At 42.6% G+C, this 17,709-nt stretch overlaps 1 protein-coding gene across 2 annotated transcripts in view; it reads right to left on the minus strand.

Moving 5' to 3' along the window:
• The window catches only part of UGT8 (UDP glycosyltransferase 8), a 171,652-nt gene that overhangs the window by 76,748 nt on the left and 77,195 nt on the right, over positions 1-17,709 (minus strand). For both annotated transcript variants that reach the window (XM_073639910.1, XM_073639900.1), the window contains exon 2: positions 13,514-14,337. In XM_073639910.1, coding sequence (XP_073496011.1) covers positions 13,514-14,335 — 822 coding nt within the window. In that variant the 5' untranslated portion in view covers positions 14,336-14,337. The remainder of the gene's footprint in view (positions 1-13,513; positions 14,338-17,709) is intronic.

The following is a 17,709-nucleotide window of genomic DNA, read 5'->3' on the forward strand; positions in this document are numbered from 1 at the left end:
AAGTTCGCTCCAAACTCAGTCATTTGTAGTGAGCGTGGAAGATACTGTCCTCCATTTAAAATGGGCAAGGCACATGGCAAGGGACGGGGAACTGGACGTGATGGTAATGGTGCATGCAGAGGCCGAGGACAAGGCCGTGGGCAAGCCGAAATTGTGCCACAACAAACACCCACGTCTTCTCCAGAGATGAGCGGTGTTCGACTCGAACTGTTCACCAAACTCAAATTCGACCTGTTTTGGGCGGTGTTCGAGCCGTTCGGCAAACACGAACAATTTGAAAAAAATTCGGCTGGTCGAGGTTATGTTCGATAACTGTTCGTGCACCAAAATCATAACTGGATTTTTTTTCAGTAACGCTGAAAATTAATGTTAATACGCAGTTTGAGTGTACATCGGGGCAGGGGGAGGGGCAGGGGATGGATCTCTGCATAAATAATGAAGATCTCCATTTTTTTTTCTCTTTCCCATATTTACAGTGGGGAGGTGCAATCTGTCAGCCTATCAGCAGCGCACACACGGAGTGAACTGCTTTTTTTCACACAAGCAAGGGCATGTGTCATTGGCAGTTTACGTCACATGTCCTTGCCCTATAAGACCCAGCCATTTTCCCCATCGCCACCATTTTCTCACTGCTGCAGCTGCGCGTTAGACAGCACCGCTGTTGCTGTGTGCGCTATACTTTCAGTGTTAATTTCAAGCCAATTTTCACACAAATCTACAGATAGCTTGGGAGTAGGGAATAGTTGTGATTGCAGTACTTTTGAGGACTAGGTTACATCATTTCCTACGACTTTTATCAGGCAGGTCTGTGCTTTTAAATAGATAGGTTGGGAGTAAAGACTAATGGTAATTGCAGTCCTTTTGAGGGCTAGGTTACATCAGTTCCTATCACTTTTTGCCAGGCAGGTCTGTGCCAGTGCTGTGCAAGTTTTTTTCACAGCATTTGGCTAAATCTAGCAAAGCAAATCCTTTTTGGCCTCTTGCAGTGTGTGTTAGTCCCTGGAGTAGCCTATCTGTGTTGCAAGCTACACGACCTGTGTATAAAATACAATTTTTTTTACTGCACCTAGTGAAGTAAAACCTTTTGGGCATAGCATCATTCTATTAGTCCATCTATACTAACCTCCACCAGGTTGCAAATTCAAACTAATTTTTATCTGCATCTAGCTCTGAAAAAATATTTTGGCTTCGACTTGTAGCAGTGTGTGGGACTTGTTCTATTAGTCCATCTATACTAACCTCCACCAGGTTGAAAATTCAATATAATTTTTATCTGCATCTAGCTCTGAAAAAATATTTGGGCTTCGGCTTGTAGCAGTGTGTGGGACTTGTTCTATTAGTCCATCTATACTAACCTCCACCAGGTTGCAAATTCAATTTAATTTTTATCGGCATCTAGCTCTGAAAAAATATTTCGGCTTGTAGCAGTGTGTGGGACTTGTTCTATTAGTCCATGTATACTAACCTCCACCAGGTTGCAAATGCAATATAATTTTTATCTGCATCTAGCTCTGAAAAAATATTTCGGCTTGCAGCATTGTGTGGGACTTGTTCTATTAGTTCATCTATACTAACCTCCACCAGGTTGCAAATTCAAAATAATTTTTATCTGCATCTAGCTCAGAAAAAATATTTCGGCTTGTAGCAGTGTGTGGGACTTGTTCTATTAGTCCATCTATACTAACCTCCACCAGGTTGCAAATTCAATATCATTTTTATCTGAATCTAGATCTGAAAAAATATTTCGGCTTGTAGCAGTGTGTGGGACTTGTTCTATTAGTCCATCTCCACCAGGTTGCAAATTCAATATAATTTTTATCTGCATCTAGCTCTGAAAAAATATTTCGGCTTGTAGCAGTGTGTGGGACTTGTTCTATTAGTCCATCTATACTAACCTCCACCAGGTTGCAAATTCAAAATAATTTTTATCTGCATCTAGCTCAGAAAAAATATTTCGGCTTGTAGCAGTGTGTGGGACATGTTCTATTAGTCCATCTATACTAACCTCCACCAGGTTGCAAATTCAAAATAATTTTTATCAGCATCTAGCTCTGAAGAAATATTTAGGCTTGTAGCAGTGTGTGGGACTTGTTCTATTAGTCCATCTATACTAACCTCCACCAGGTTGCAAATTCAATATAATTTTTATCTGCATCTAGATCTGAAAAAATATTTTGGCTTGTAGCAGTGTGTGGGACTTGTTCTATTAGTCCATCTCCACCAGGTTGCAAATTCAATATAATTTTTATCTGCATCTAGCTCTGAAAAAATATTTCGGCTTCTAGCAGTGTGTGGGACTTGTTCTATTAGTCCATCTATACTAACCTCCACCAGGTTGCAAATTCAATATAATTTTTATCTGCATTTAGATCTGAAAAAATATTTTGGCTTGTAGCAGTGTGTGGGACTTGTTCTATTAGTCCATCTATACTAACCTCCACCAGGTTGCAAATTCAAAATCATTTTTATCTGCATCTAGCTCTGAAAAAATATTTCGGCTTGTAGCAGTGTGTGGGACTTGTTCTATTAGTCCATCTATACTAACCTCCACCAGGTTGCAAATTCAAAATCATTTTTATCTGCATCTAGCTCTGAAAAAATATTTTGGCTTGTAGCAGTGTGTGGGACTTGTTCTATTAGTCCATCTCCACCAGGTTGCAAATTCAATATAATTTTTATCTGCATCTAGCTCTGAAAAAATATTTCGGCTTCTAGCAGTGTGTGGGACTTGTTCTATTAGTCCATCTATACTAACCTCCACCAGGTTGCAAATTCAATATAATTTTTATCTGCATTTAGATCTGAAAAAATATTTTGGCTTGTAGCAGTGTGTGGGACTTGTTCTATTAGTCCATCTATACTAACCTCCACCAGGTTGCAAATTCAAAATAATTTTTATCTGCATCTAGCTCTGAAAAAATATTTCGGCTTGTAGCAGTGTGTGGGACTTGTTCTATTAGTCCATCTATACTAACCTCCAACAGGATGCAACTTCAAAATAATTTTTATCTGCATCTAACCCAGCCAATACTTTTGGCCTAATACCACAGTTTGGCCACTCAGCTCTGCTCTGTTCCCATCCATTGTTTTTTGTGCAAACAACTCCAGAGTTGTCAATTAGTTAACCACCAAAATGAGTGGAAAAAGGCCTGCTTCTGGTGGAAAGGGGAATAGGCGTGTTGGGAAGGGGAAAAAAGGTTGTGTCCGTGGGGTAGGTGTTAAAGCAACAGTAACATCTGCAGAAGAAAGACCATCTTCCTGCCAAACTAAGATGTCTGCTTCTTTTAGCGGACAATGTGATAAGATCCCGTTCTTACGGCCACGCCAATCGCTACAAATTCCAGATGAGGCACAAAAACAGCAGGTGCTTCAACGGATATCAAGTGCTCCTTTAAGTGGGCTCTCCTCCACCTCAACTTCAACATCACAAATACTCCAGTCCTCAGAGGTGTCACCCCAATCGCACTTGCTTCCTCACAGCTCCCAAGTCTCCAGCTGCCCGTTTGAGTATGGGGTAGAACAGATGGTTGGGTCTGCAAAGCTGTTTACTCACACTATAGCCTGGGAATCAGAGGTCGGCTCCAGAGCTTCTGTGAATCCAGATGAGGAAATGATCAGCACTGATGCCCAGAATCTTTATGAGTCGGATCCGGACCAGACGCAGAAGGTTCTGACCATAATGTAGACCCTCGTTCCCAAACTGTAACTCCTGTTGGTGGAGACAATGAGGAAGACGATGATGAGACTCAAATACCTGATTGGAGCGACAGCTTGAGTTTTTTGTCAGGGCAGGAAGAGGTTTGCTGTGAGGACGACGGATGTGATAACACACAGGGTGATGATGACGAGGTTGGATATCACACTTGCTGTCAACCCACAGTCAGCCAGTCGATGAGGTCAGCAGAGGAGGTGGAGGAGGATGTAGGTGACGACGAGGACAGGTTGCTCCTTCCTGGACAGAGACGTTGTACTGGAAGCACGTCAACAATTGCATCCTCAAACACAACTCTGCCTCTGACCAAAAGTCGTGGTGGCTCTTCAGGTCGCATGGGTGCTGAGCCTTGCATAGCCTGGGCATTTTTTCAGCTCGATAAGGATGACCCAACTCGTGTTATCTGTAACATTTGTCAGCAAAAGCTAAGTAGAGGCCAAAAAATACATAGTTTGAGTACTTCATGCATGAACCGGCACATGGATATGAAGCATAAGTTGCAGTGGGAAGCTCACTGTGCTGCAATGCGGACTAGCCGGCCGGGCCAACCACCGTCTGCCACATCTTGTGCATCCGCGGCCTCTTCATCCTCTGTGACTGGGGGGACAGCAGTCACACCAGTTTTGGGACGCAGACCTGCCACCTCTTTACCCGCAACAGCCAGCGTGATTGGCAGGTCATCATTTTCTTTGGAGGTGGAAACACCAGCTGGTGTTCAGCGCTGTCCAACATCGATAGCACCACCTTTGGATCAAGGCAACCTAACATGTCCGCCTGCATCTTCCTCACAGACCGGCAGTTTGCCGGGGACACCTTTTTCAACCCCATCTAAGCACAACAGCCAGCCCTCGGTCCCTCAGATGTGGACAAGTAAAAGACCATTTCCTCCTAGCCATGAGAAAGCTAAGAGGTTGAATTTCACCATCTGCAAGCTCTTGGCTACAGAAATGCTGCCTTTCCGCCTGGTGGACACAGAGGATTTTCGAGACCTTATGTCCGTCGCAGTGCCCTAGTACCAGATGCCCAGTCGGCACTACTTCTCAAAGAAAGGTGTGCCTGCGCTCCACCAGCATGTCGCACACAACATCACCGCTTCTTTGAGAAACTCTGTGTGTGACAGGGTGCATTTCACCACAGACACTTGGACGAGTAGGCATGGACAGGGGCGTTACATGTCGCTGACTGGGCACTGGGTAACTATGGTGACAGCAGGACAAGGGACTGCTGTCCAAGTCTTGCCGTCCCCACGAGTTGTGCGTCAATCCTCTTTATCTCGAAGTTCCTCCACTGCTTCTGCCTCCTGAACCTCCTCTCGGTCCTCCACCGGCACCCAAAGCCTGTCTGGTCATGCCACAAGCTTTCTAACTGCGCAGAAGGGATCCTGCACACCTGCTTACTAAGCTGGCAGCAGGGCTCAACGTCATCAGGCAGTTTTTACTTTGAAATGTCTGGGAAATGTGAGTCACACAGCTGAGGAGTTGTGGTCAGCTCTGGAGAACCAGTTTCATGAATGGTTGTCTCCACTGGACCTGAAACCAGGGAAGGCCATGTGCGACAATGCAGCAAACCTGGGTGCGGCCCTTCACCGGGGCAATGTCACACACGTTCCTTGTATGGCTCACATGTTGAACCTGGTTGTCCAGCAATTTTTAGCCCACTATCCTGGACTAGATGGCCTTCTGCGGAGGGCACGGTCGCTGTGTGCTCACTTCCGCCATTCGCATCCCGCAGCTCAGCGACTTACATCTCTACAGAAGTCGTTGGGCCTGCCACTTCACCGGCTAAAATGCGATGTGCCTACCCGGTGGAATTCAACTCTGCACATGTTGCAGCGACTGTGGCAGCACCGACAAGCCCTGGTGCAATAAGTTCTGACGTATAGCCTGGGCCAATGAGCTCCAGAGGTGAGGCAAATCACGCTGGAGGAGTGGTCTCAGATCAGGGACCTATGCACCCTTCTGCACAGTTTTGAAATGGCGATGAAGATGTTTAGTGCTGACGATGCCATTATCAGCATGACTATTCCGGTGAGTTACATGCTGGAGCACATGTTAAACAGAATTCGGAGTCACCTGGTGGCACAAGAGGAGGTGGAGGAAGTAGATGGGGAGGAGTTGTATGCGGAAGGGCTAACATCTGCAAGGTCCAGACGGTCGGCAGCACCAAGGCGGCAGGCATGTGAGGGTGGGGGAGATGGTTTTACCAGGGCGCATGGTAGCAGCCAAACTAGTGAGGAAGGTGCAGGAGCCCAGGAAGAAGTGGAGGACGAACTGATGGAAGACTCATCAGATGAGGGAGACCTTGATCACATTTCTGTTGTGTGAGGTTGGGGAGAGAGGGCAGAGGAAGGAAGCATGATTGTTACCTCTCCACCAACACAACAGGGACTTGGTGCTCCTGGATGCGTAAGACACATGACTGCCTTCTTGCTGCACCACCTGCAACATGACCCTCAAATTGTGAGAATTAGAAATAATCCTGACTACTGGGTTGCCACACTGTTAGATCCCCGGTACAGAAGAAAATTTGCAGAAATTATTCCTGCCATAGAAAGAGATGCACGCATTCAGGAGTATCAGCAGAGACTGTTGCAGAATCTTACATGTGCTTTTCCACAAAACACTAGTGGTGCACGTAGTGAATCTCACAGTTCCAACTTGCCAACCGTGGGACCGTTGAGTGTTTAGCACTCAAAATGTAACAGGAACACAGTATCTGCTGGTAACATCAATTTTGCGGAATCATTTCACCACTTTTTTAGCCCATCCTTTCCAAGGCCACAGGAGACAAGAAGTCTGACACATAGTCAACGCCTAGAGACGATGGTACAGGAGTATCTCCAAGTAAACATTGAAGCCATGACTGTGTCACTGGACTCTTGCTCTTTTTGGGCTTCCAATCTGGATAAATGGCCGGAGCTCGCCACTTACGCCTTGGAGATCTTGTCATGCCCCGCAGCCAGCGTTCTGTCTGAACGTGTGTTCAGCGCTGCTGGTGGTGTGCTGACAGATAAGCGCACGCGGCTCTCCACTGATAATGTAGACAGACTCATGTTCATAAAGATGAACAAATCATGGATCCGAAACGACTTTTATACCCCTGTGCCATCCTGGGGAGAGTAAAAGCTTGATGATTTGTTAAAATCACCTCACCAACCGTTTTAAGCTTTCAAATTACTAATCATATTTATCTGTATCTTGGCTGGAAAATAATTTGGGCCTTGTAGCAGTTTGCAGTACTGATTCTATTAGGCCATCTATACTAAACTCCACCAGCTTTCAAATTAATAATAATTTTTAGCTGCATCTAGCCCGGAAAATAATTTTGGGGCTCTTAGATGCACAAGACACATGAGTGCCTTCTTGCTGCACTACCTGCAACATGACCTTCAGATTGTCAGAATTCGAAATAATCCTGACTACTGGGTTGCCACACTCTTAGATCCCCACACTCTTCGATCAACCTTTTCATTTTAATAAAGAACAAAAAAATGGTCATTTTTGAAATTATAAGCATTAGCAGGTTATTAGAAACTGAAATCAAACAGTTTTCAACTCAAAACTTTATTCTAGGTGATGTTACATTTGCACATAGGACCCCTTGTTCGAAAGGAGCTTCTGAACTCTCTCGTCCATTGAATTTGTCAGGTTTTGGATGGTTTCTGCTTCAATTGTTTTGCATGAGGACAGAATACCCTCCCAGAGCTTTTGCTTAGATGTGAACTGCCTCCCACCATCATAGACACTCCTTTTGATGATGCTCCAGAGGTTTTCAATGGGGTTGAGGTCAGGGGTGCATGGGGGTCACACCATAAGTTTGTCCCCTTTTATGCCCATATTAGCCAGAGATGCAGATGTGTTATGTGCAGCATGAGACGGTGCATTATCATGCATGAAAATGATCTTGCTGCGGAATACACGGTTCTTCTTCTTGAACCATGGCAGGAAGTGCTGTTTGAGAAACTCCACATACATTATGGAGTTCATTTTTACCCCTTCAGGGATCCTAAAGGGGCCTACAATCTCTCTCCCCATGATTCCAGCCCAAAACATTACTCCACCTCCTCCTTGTTGGCGCCGTAGCCGTGTTTGCATTGGGTGTCCATCAACCACCCATCCTCCACTCCATCCATCTGGACCATCGAGCGATGCACGCACTCATCGGTGACCAAAACAGTTTTGAAGTCAGTCTTCATGTATTGTTTGGCCCACTGGAGCCGTTTCTGCTTGTGTACAGTGGATAGAGGAGGTCGACAGGATGGCTTATGCACAGCTGCAAACCTCTGAAGGACCCTGCATCTTGTTGTTCGGGGGACGTTGGAGGCACCAGCAGCTTCAAAAACTTGTCTGCTGCTATGACAAGGCTTTTTTGCCGCTGCTCTTTTAACCTGATGTAATTACCTGTAGGAAAGAGTCCTCAATTTTCCCTTATCAGCACGCACATGTGTGTACTGTGAATCAGCTACATACTTCTTGATTGTGCGATGATCAGGATGAAGTGTCTTGGCAATGTTGATTGTAGTCATGCCTTGACCTAAACACTCCACAATTTGTTGCTTCTCAGCAGCCGACGCATCCTTTTTCTTTCCCATTTTGGCAGAAAATGTAGGCTGCTTAATAATGTGGGACAGCCTTCTTAAGTAGTCTTGCCTTTCATTTGACACACCTGCCAAACTAATTAGCACAGGTGTCTGCAATTGCTTACAGTGATATAAAGAGCCCTGACACACATCACCATCAATGAGTTTAACTGACAAACAAAAAAATTCTTACCTTATCACCCCTAAACACTTTTTCATAATAATTTGGAACACAGTGTACATGTGCTTTTCCACAAAACACACGTGGTTCACGTAGTGAATCTTACAGTTCTAACTTGCCAACCGTGGTCTGTATGGAGTTGTTCAATAAAGGGCCCAAAATTAAGATAACATAGACGGGAAAGGTCTCTATGAATATGAATCCCTAAGTATTTGATACCCTGTGAGGGCCAGGCAAAGGGAAAGTTGGACTGGATGGAATCCTGTATGGATTTGGGGAGGGAGACATCGAGGGCCTCAGACTTTGCTACATTGATTTTAAAATTTGACCATGTAACAAAGTGATCTATTTCAGCCATAACAGCAGGGATGGATATATGTGATTGAGTGATATATACTAGTCATTTATTATTAGGAGCAGGATTCTAGCATACACCAGACTATTGTAAAGCTTATTACTAAAGCAATTCTTCATTCCTCATATGAGTTATCACCTGTTCTTAGACAAGGAATGCTTCTAAACTTCCACAAACAATGGCTACCCTGGCATACTCTTCCAACCCAAACATAGTCAAATAATATTTCAATGATTAGTATTGTTAACACCCCATGACCACTTTATACCTGTTTTAAATTGGAACTGATATACATGTTCATTGATGAACACTATGTCTCTTTACTAGTCACCTGAGAGGTTTTCTCTATTTTGTTTAGAATTACTACTATGGGTTGGTTACAATTACCTTTCTCTCTCATCCACCATTCACCTGATTTACATTTATTAATAAAATAAAAATCTATTGGAATTAGAACTGATAGCAACCAAAGGGACCCAGCTACACCCACATACTATAGAGAGAAGTCTGATCAGAATTGTTCTTCATGGAAGACTTCCAGCCACATGCTATATCTTCGATGTGGGAACAATACCAAAGAACTTAGCTATGCAAAAAAACATAGGAACCGGGGTGCAGAAAAATGGCAGCAGGTGCTATGGACTGATTAATCAAAATGTGACATATTTGGATGCAACGGAAGGCAGTTTCTTTACCGAATGCCCAGAGAGCAGTACAATAATGAATGTAAGCAGTAAAGCATGGTGGAGGTTTCTTGCAAGTCTGCGACTGCACTTCAGCAAATGGAGTTGGGAATTAGGTCAAGATTGATGGCATTTTCAATCCTAAGGAATAGAGGCTGATACTTATCCATCATGCAATAACCTCAGGGAACCATCTGATTGACTCAAAATTTCTTCTGCAGCAGGATAATGACTCACACATACAGCCAACGTCATTAAGGCGGTTGTCTGGGACTTTAATATTGATGGCCTTATGATGAACAGCTACAGCTGCCTCCGACATCGGGAACAGCTGATTGGCAGAGGTGCCGGGTGTCGCACCTCCACTGATCAAACAATGATGACCTATTCAAAGGATAGGCCATTAATGTTAAAGTCCCCGATAAACTCTTTAAGAACTTTCTTCAGTGCAAAGAAGAACAAGTACTCCTATAAGTGATAATGCGGCCCTCATAGAGTCCTGATCTCAACATCATTGAGTGTGTCTCAGATTACAAGCAGTGACAGAAACATTTGTTAAATCCTACATCCACAGAAGATCTGTGGTTAGCAAGACTGAGTGCAAGTATAACTAGAAGAACTAATGATTTGATGCTGCTTTGAAGGTATTGGGTCGTCACACCAAATATTGATTTAATTGAAATTTCTCTTTTGCTCATTTACTTTGCAGTGTGTAAAATTAATAAAAATAAACTATTAACACTTCCATACTTACTTTCTAGAGTTTTTTTCCAAACCTGCCTAAACCTTTGGCTTAGTGCTTTAATTTTAGCATGAAACACAAAGCTTGATCTAAAAACCTGTGGAAAGAAAACATTATATTTGTCAATGTTGCTTTAGCAAAATGTTTGTAACAAGTGAAGTGAGGCATTTATGGCCTGAGGCTAATATATTAGTAAATTCTTATTTTTTCCTAATTCCTACCAGAGATCTATGCCAATCATCTGAAAAAATGTTATGTTTTGTCAAGGTATACTACTATGGTCAAATACTATGTGAAAATAATTAGATTAAAATGAATATTAAAACAATTAGAATTAGAGTTTGGAATGTACCAATTATATATTAAATGTATGGGTATTTATCAAAGATATGAAGATAAAAATACATAGAAGTTACCGTAATATAGACTGGTTCTTTAGTATAATAAACATAGTGTACGTATTAAATAATTTACAGATTTTTAAATCTGTGCAATAGGGATTCAATCACACAGTTAAAATGGTGTAGATTTTCCATTCTGATTTGCAAATGGAAAACCTGCATTATATTACAGTAAAAATAAAATTTAATCCAACCACTAGAGAAAATATTCATGCACTAATGATTGAATAATTGAAATGCAGTCAGGATCTTAAATCTGCTGTATGTCAATTTATTTAGCAAACTGATCAAGTCAAACTACAACAGAAATCCCAAACCATTGCAGATCTGGCTTTAGACAACGAGGAGATCCATAGCAAAACGATCAAGTCCTAAAAATAAGAAACGCTTTTTACAACGTTTAAGGCTATGTTCACACGTTGCGTTTTTGCTGCGTTTTTTTTGTAGGAATTACCTGCTCTCTTGGCAGTAAAGCAGCTGCTTACAAAAAGCACATTTTGCTGCATTTTTTTGCTGCTTATTTGCTGCATTTTTTTCAGGTACATGTGTCTCTTGTGCGTGCTGATAAAGTTTAGTTTCTCCAAAAAAGCATATGTGGCGCCCAGCTGCGCTAGGTACCACAGATCCTAGAGGGGTGCATTAATGGAATCCTCCACAAGAGGCCCCCATAAGCATTCACACACATCCACCTTCCACCTCAGACCACCAGAGGGAGCCCGTTAGGGATATAAATAGGGAAGGTGGAGCTAGGCAGTTCAGTCTAGTGTGGAGTCTAGCAGTTGAGTCAGAGAGTGCCTGGTCTAGTCTAGTCTAGTCAGGAAGCAGCCTTTGAGAGAGTTCCTCTGGAAAGTTCCCGCAGAAGATGAGCCAGTGAGAGGTCAGTCTGCAGTGGAGCCCAGCTAGACTCAGGAGCTCAAGTAAGTGAGACCAAGGCATGCCGACGCCTGTAAGAGCGGCAAGCTGCTGTTAGTGTGAGAAGCCTAGTGAGGGCCCAAGCGCGGCCGAAGGCGAGTGGAAAGTGAGTAGCAGTGGGGGCAGAGGAGCTTACCCAGCTCACCCCGAAACATATACCGGACACCGGGTCCAAGCTTACCGGGATCTCTACGACCCAGTAAGGCATAACCGGAATCCCTGGAGAACTACCGGTCCCAGGATCACCAGACAGCTGATACGTAACAGAGCCAGGAGACACATAGGCCCCGTAAGCTGGGAGCGTGCACTCCAAGAGAAGGCCCTACCACAACGTCAGCCGGTGCAGGACAGAGATAAAGTTAGGCTTAGCTTCAGGCAGGTCAGAAACGTACTACGCAGAGGCAAGAAGCAGGAGGCCCCATACCTGCTCATTTGGGAGGATCCTGATATGCACCCATCACCCTACAGTGCTCCAGGATGTGCCTGAATTACCACCAGTAAAAGGTACTGAACTGACTGTCGTGTCTGTCCCTGTTCTTGCTCTGACCCAGCTGGGTCTCGCCTGTCCTGCATCCCCCTCTCCATACACTGCCCTGAGGCCTAGCTCCACCTGTGGGGAGCTATACCATCGAGCTGCCTTATCACCAGCCTCAGCGGACTGCCGCAGCGCTGGTGATTCTCACCAGAAACCACAGGTGGCGTCACGAACTTCCATAAAATTAGCAAACCAAACCACCCTTTCACAAGCTGACCCCAGGGTATGGGCCCGGGAGCCGACCACCGCGACATCCCCAAGGCCAGGCAAAGGCCCGGGTACCGAGTCGTCCCCATCCCCCTGGGCGAGTCACATAAAGCAACTTCCTGAGTTTTCTGCACCAAAAATGCAGCAAAACCTGATACCTGCATTTTTTGCTGCATTTTTGCTGCGTTTTGCACTTACTCATTGCTTTCTATGGGTGAAAAAATGCTGCAAAAATGCTGAAAGAAGTGACATGCTGCAGTTTTCCAAATCAGTCAGGATAAAAAACAATGTTTGTGCATGAGAGTTCTGAAAACTCATAGCTTTTGCTGGTACAGTAAAAAGCTGCTTAAAATTGCCTAAAAAAACGCAGCAAAATGCATAAAAATGCAACTTGCGAATATAGCCCTCGGTGAAAAAACACTGAACTTACGTTCCTTGCTGCTTATGCGGCTTTCACATCTTCTGTGCTGACCTCTGTACAACCTGACTTCCTGTGATAATACTTATGGCTACAGCCATAACTTGTTTCAAAACTATATTATAAGAGGCAGAGTTGTACAAAGATTGGCAGAGGAGCTCGCAACAGAGCCATAGAAGCACTGGGTAGGTGAGTATAGTAGATTTTTTTAATATGAAAAATCAGCCACAAGATCTACACCAAAGTCTACGCTATTTCATTCAAATTTGCACATCCTTGCCACTTTTCCATATTATAATAATAACAATAATCTTTATTTTTATATAGCGCCAACATATTCCACAGTGCTTTACAGACATTATTATTGCTGTCCCCATTGGGGCTCACAATCTAAATTCCCTATCAGTATGTCTTTGGAGTGTGGAAGGAAACTGAAGGAAACTCATGCAAACACTGGGAGAACATACAAACTCCTTGCAGATGTCCTTGATTGGATTTGAACCCAGAACCCCAGCACTGCAAGGCTGCAATGCTAACCACTGAGCCACCGTGCTGCCCTTTCCATAACAAATCTGTTATGTGTGAACCATTATTGAGATATGGACACCTCTTAAAAGATTATGGGTAATTCTGAGCAAGACTGATGATACTGTACCATCTTGTACTATCAACTGCAGCAAAATTATTTTAATGCTTAGTCTACCATTAATAGGCCTGGAAGGAAAAATATATTTATGAAAAAATTAAAAATGTTATTAAAATATCATACATCAATATTAAAACCTTACCTGTGGTAGAGGGTTAACTGGTTTGGTGAGAATTCCTCCAACATAGACAACATGTGGGAGAGTAGGTCTAGGAAATTCCAGGGCAACATCAGTGCAAAGCAGCCAAAGGGAGGATCCTTGTATCAATTCATACATAGATCGAGCTGGTAAAATGTTGTATTTCCTCATTATTCTATCATATTTTGGTAGGACGATAAAATTTATTCCAAATCGAGAGACTAAATAAACAATGGTATTTTTAATTCTCTCCAGCAAGTCCATGCGATCTGTGAGAAGTGAATTAAATTCTGGAACATATGATAAAGGTGCAGGAGCACCAACCTCAACTGGGAACCAAAGTCCTGTAGAAAACACAACATATTTAACATCCAAAATATTGGCTATGACAAGACCACACATTTCATTTGGATCAACAATCACCATGTCATAGTTTTCTTTCTTTAAACGCTGCATCAGCTCCTGGTTTCCCACCATAATGTCACAATTACTGGAATAATGATCAAGAATATCAAACATTTCTAACGCTGTGAATCTCCCGGAAAATATATTCTTCATTTTTGACTGAAGAAATTCATCCGATGTGGTGCTATTAAAAATCCCTGGATAGCGGTGGATTTTGTAATGACTTGATGGTGGTATTTCCCTTCCTTCTGAAACCAGAAAGACAGTTTCATGGCCTTTTTCATGAAGAGCTGTGGCCACTGTTTTAAATATATATAAGTGGCTTTCAAACATTATTGGCGGGACGATGATCATTTTGGCAGCCTTCGTTATTGCGAGAGTGAACCACAAGAGTAGAGTAACAGATGCAGTAGACTTCATGGCTGTTGTAAAAAAAAAAGAGAGATAATGTAAGAACAATAATAATTTACACTTATAATTGCTTTATCTTCTGTACCTATAGAATATTTACAGGGAATTACTGAGTTCAAATTACTAATATCCAGTTCAGCGGTATGTTATGCACCCGATAGTCCAGAAAACAGAGAGACAAATAAGCTATTGATATACTTTACTTCTTGCAAACAACTACAGGTAAATCCAGACAGATGATTCAGCAGAGTTTGTATTTTAATGCAGCAAGCACAGTTACTTTCCAGTATGATAATGCAGATACACAAACGGTGCAGGGACTCCTGAGTCCTAGCTTCTGCTTTTCTGTACAGTCCTTATCACACAGCTGATTGCAGCTGCACTGTGGTCTCTCATACACCAGAGATCTGAGCTTCCATACCTGCTCTTCAGCTTATCACAGGCAAGACCAGACGCCACACCATGTCTCCTCCTCTCTCCTTCTCCCAGAGCACACACTGAGCTAAGCTCAGGACCTTGGTCAAGTGGTCTAACCATGTGACCTTATTGGCATACATGGAAAGCAGGGCTAATTCATTAACTCTTGGTAATCTGATAGCAGAACACAATAAGTAAACCCCTTATGCATATATAAACCATTCTGTACATTATCTGCATAGGGAATATGAACATTGTGCAGACATAATGAGATAGCTGTTGGCTCTGCTACATCTTAAAGGTACATACACAACTTTGGGACACTACACCTAGCTCTAGGACAATTGACTTCCAATTCAAATCACTCTTGGCACAGTATTACACACGTTCTGTGTATTACTATTCAATAAAATGTAAATTTGATAAAAAAGCCTGTAGTAAAGTTTTACTTCATAGATATAGACTAAAGCAAAAATTTTCCTTCAAATAAAAGAATGTAACATATAGCATTGGCTATAATTTGCATTTGATTACTGTATATCGCTCATACATCCCAACTGCTGCTCAATTTTAAAATTTGGATCAGAAATATTGACATGCAATTTTGCTATGAATAAAGCAACGTTCTGTGATCAGACACCAAACATACATCAGAGTTGTGCCTCTGGGGTCGGACTGGGGTGCCAAGGGCAGGGTCCTACTTTTCAGCTACATGCAAATGTGACATAATCATCAATCAAAAATTTACTGGGTAGATTGTTAAGTGAATAAGCTGCTGCCTTTGTCTGTACACAGTGGTTCAAGTACATAGTGCCAAGTACTGTTCATATAAGAGGGTGGTGGCTCACTCCTGCACAGGGGCCCACCGGAGGATTCTCCTGTTCTCCTGTGGACCAATCCAAGCCAATTGTGGTGCCATTTAGTCCTTATGTAGAGAAAGGCATTTGGAAAAAATTCTCTCAAAATACAGAATCAACAGAAAAAGTCAAGGTTGTACAAAGCTGAAAGATCCCAATGTTCATGAGGTTTTGAACTCATATACAGTCACTATAAAATAGCACTCCAAATTTAATTCAACACCTATATTAGTTCCAATGTTGGTAAGGTTTAAAGCAACTGTTATAACAAGAGCATCTCATCAGCTATGTTGGAACCAGCATATGGGTATAGGAAGATAAAATCTTTCCTCACAAAAATGTTCCACAGCACATACTTGCTAAGCATAGCACCCGTTCTCATAATAATAAGCACCTGTTGCATACCCCATGGTATTGGAATGCAGGAATGGTGCTGAGAGGCCCTTTGGGAGTAATGTTTGGGACAATGAGAAATGTATTGGAAAGCAGGAATAGTGTTGACTGGCCCTTTGGGAGTAACGTTTGGAACAATGAGAAATGTTCATATGATAGAAGAACTTGGTGATATCTGTGATAATGTAGCTGACTATCTTTTTGGTGCTCTCAGTGTTGAATCTATGTATATGAGACAGCTCATTGTAATTATCAATCAACATGCAATGGTACTTGGCTATCTCACAACCTCACAGGCTGGATTTTGTCAAGTTGCAGGTCCTGAATGTTGCCATTATATAGATCCTGCAGGACTTCTGCATGTTACCCATGATATTGAACAGGCTGAGAAGGTAAAGGAAGGCAAACTCATTGGATGACCTTCCATTTCCCTCATGGCTTTCATGGTTAAACCCTTTGAATTTGTTTATTTAAAGAGTTTTTACAATTCTGATTATTGCAATAATAATAATAAAGCTTATAAAGAAAATTCTCAGAACTAATTGCAAGTCTTTTTCAGGTAAAATTAAAACTAAAGATGATAAAGACTCAGAAACACCACAAACCCAAGTCATGGTTACAATAACTATTACCCAGCATGAATGTGTACTATGCAATAAAGGAACTTCAGCAGATCTAGTCGGTGAGCATCTACAGTGGAAATCCGCTGCTTTAAAGAAATCCTAGGATTTACAAGTTATATGAAAAAGTTTGGGCACCCCTATTAATGAGGTTTATTGTACTAACAGAAAATGTGCAATCTGCATTCAAACAAAATTTGTCAGGTGCATAAGTATGGGCACCCTTATCATTTTCTTGTTTTAAATACTCCTACCTACTTTTTACTGACTTGCTAAAGCACTTTTTTTGGTTTTGTAACCTCATTGAGCTTTGAACTTCATAGCCAGGTGTATGCAATCATGAGAAAAGCTACTTAAAGTGGCCACTTGCAAGTTGTTCTCCTGTTTGAATCTCCTCTGAAGAGTGGCATCATGGGCTCCTCTAAACAACTGTCAAATGATCTGAAAACAAATATTATTCAACATAGTTGTTCAGGGGAAGGATACAAAACCTGTCAGTTTCCACTTGGTGAGGAACATAGTAAGGAAATGGAAGAACACAGGGACAGTTCTTGTTAAGGCCAGAAGTGGCAGGCCAAGAAAAACATCAGAAAGGCAGAGAAGAAGAAAGATGAGATCAGTCAAGGACAATCCTCTGACCACCTCCAGAGAGCTGCAGCATCAACTTGCTGCAGATGGTGTCACTGTGCATCGGTCAACTATACAACGCACTTTGCACAAGGAGAAGCTGTATGGGAGAGTGATGCGAAAGAAGCCGTTTCTGCAAGCACGCCAAAAACAGAGTCGGCTGAGGTATGCAAAAGCACATTTGGAGAAGCCAATTTCTTTTTGGAAGAAGGTCCTGTGGACTGATGAATCCAAGATTGAGTTGTTTGGTCATACAAAAAGGCGTTATGCATGGCGGCAAAAAAACACAGCATTCCAAGAAAAATACTTGCTACCCACAGTAAAATTTGGGGCTTTGGGGCTGTGTGGCCAATGCCGGCACCGGGAATCTTGTTAACGTTGAGGGACGCATGGATTCTACTCAGTATCAGCAGATTCTTGACAATAATGTTCAAGAATCAGTGATAAAGTTGAAGTTACGCAGGGGATG

The sequence above is a fragment of the Phyllobates terribilis genome, unplaced genomic scaffold, assembly GCF_046119375.1.
Source record: "Phyllobates terribilis strain yellow unplaced genomic scaffold, ASM4611937v1 Scaffold_1__5_contigs__length_1240528914, whole genome shotgun sequence".
Classification (NCBI taxonomy): Eukaryota; Metazoa; Chordata; class Amphibia; order Anura; family Dendrobatidae; genus Phyllobates; species Phyllobates terribilis.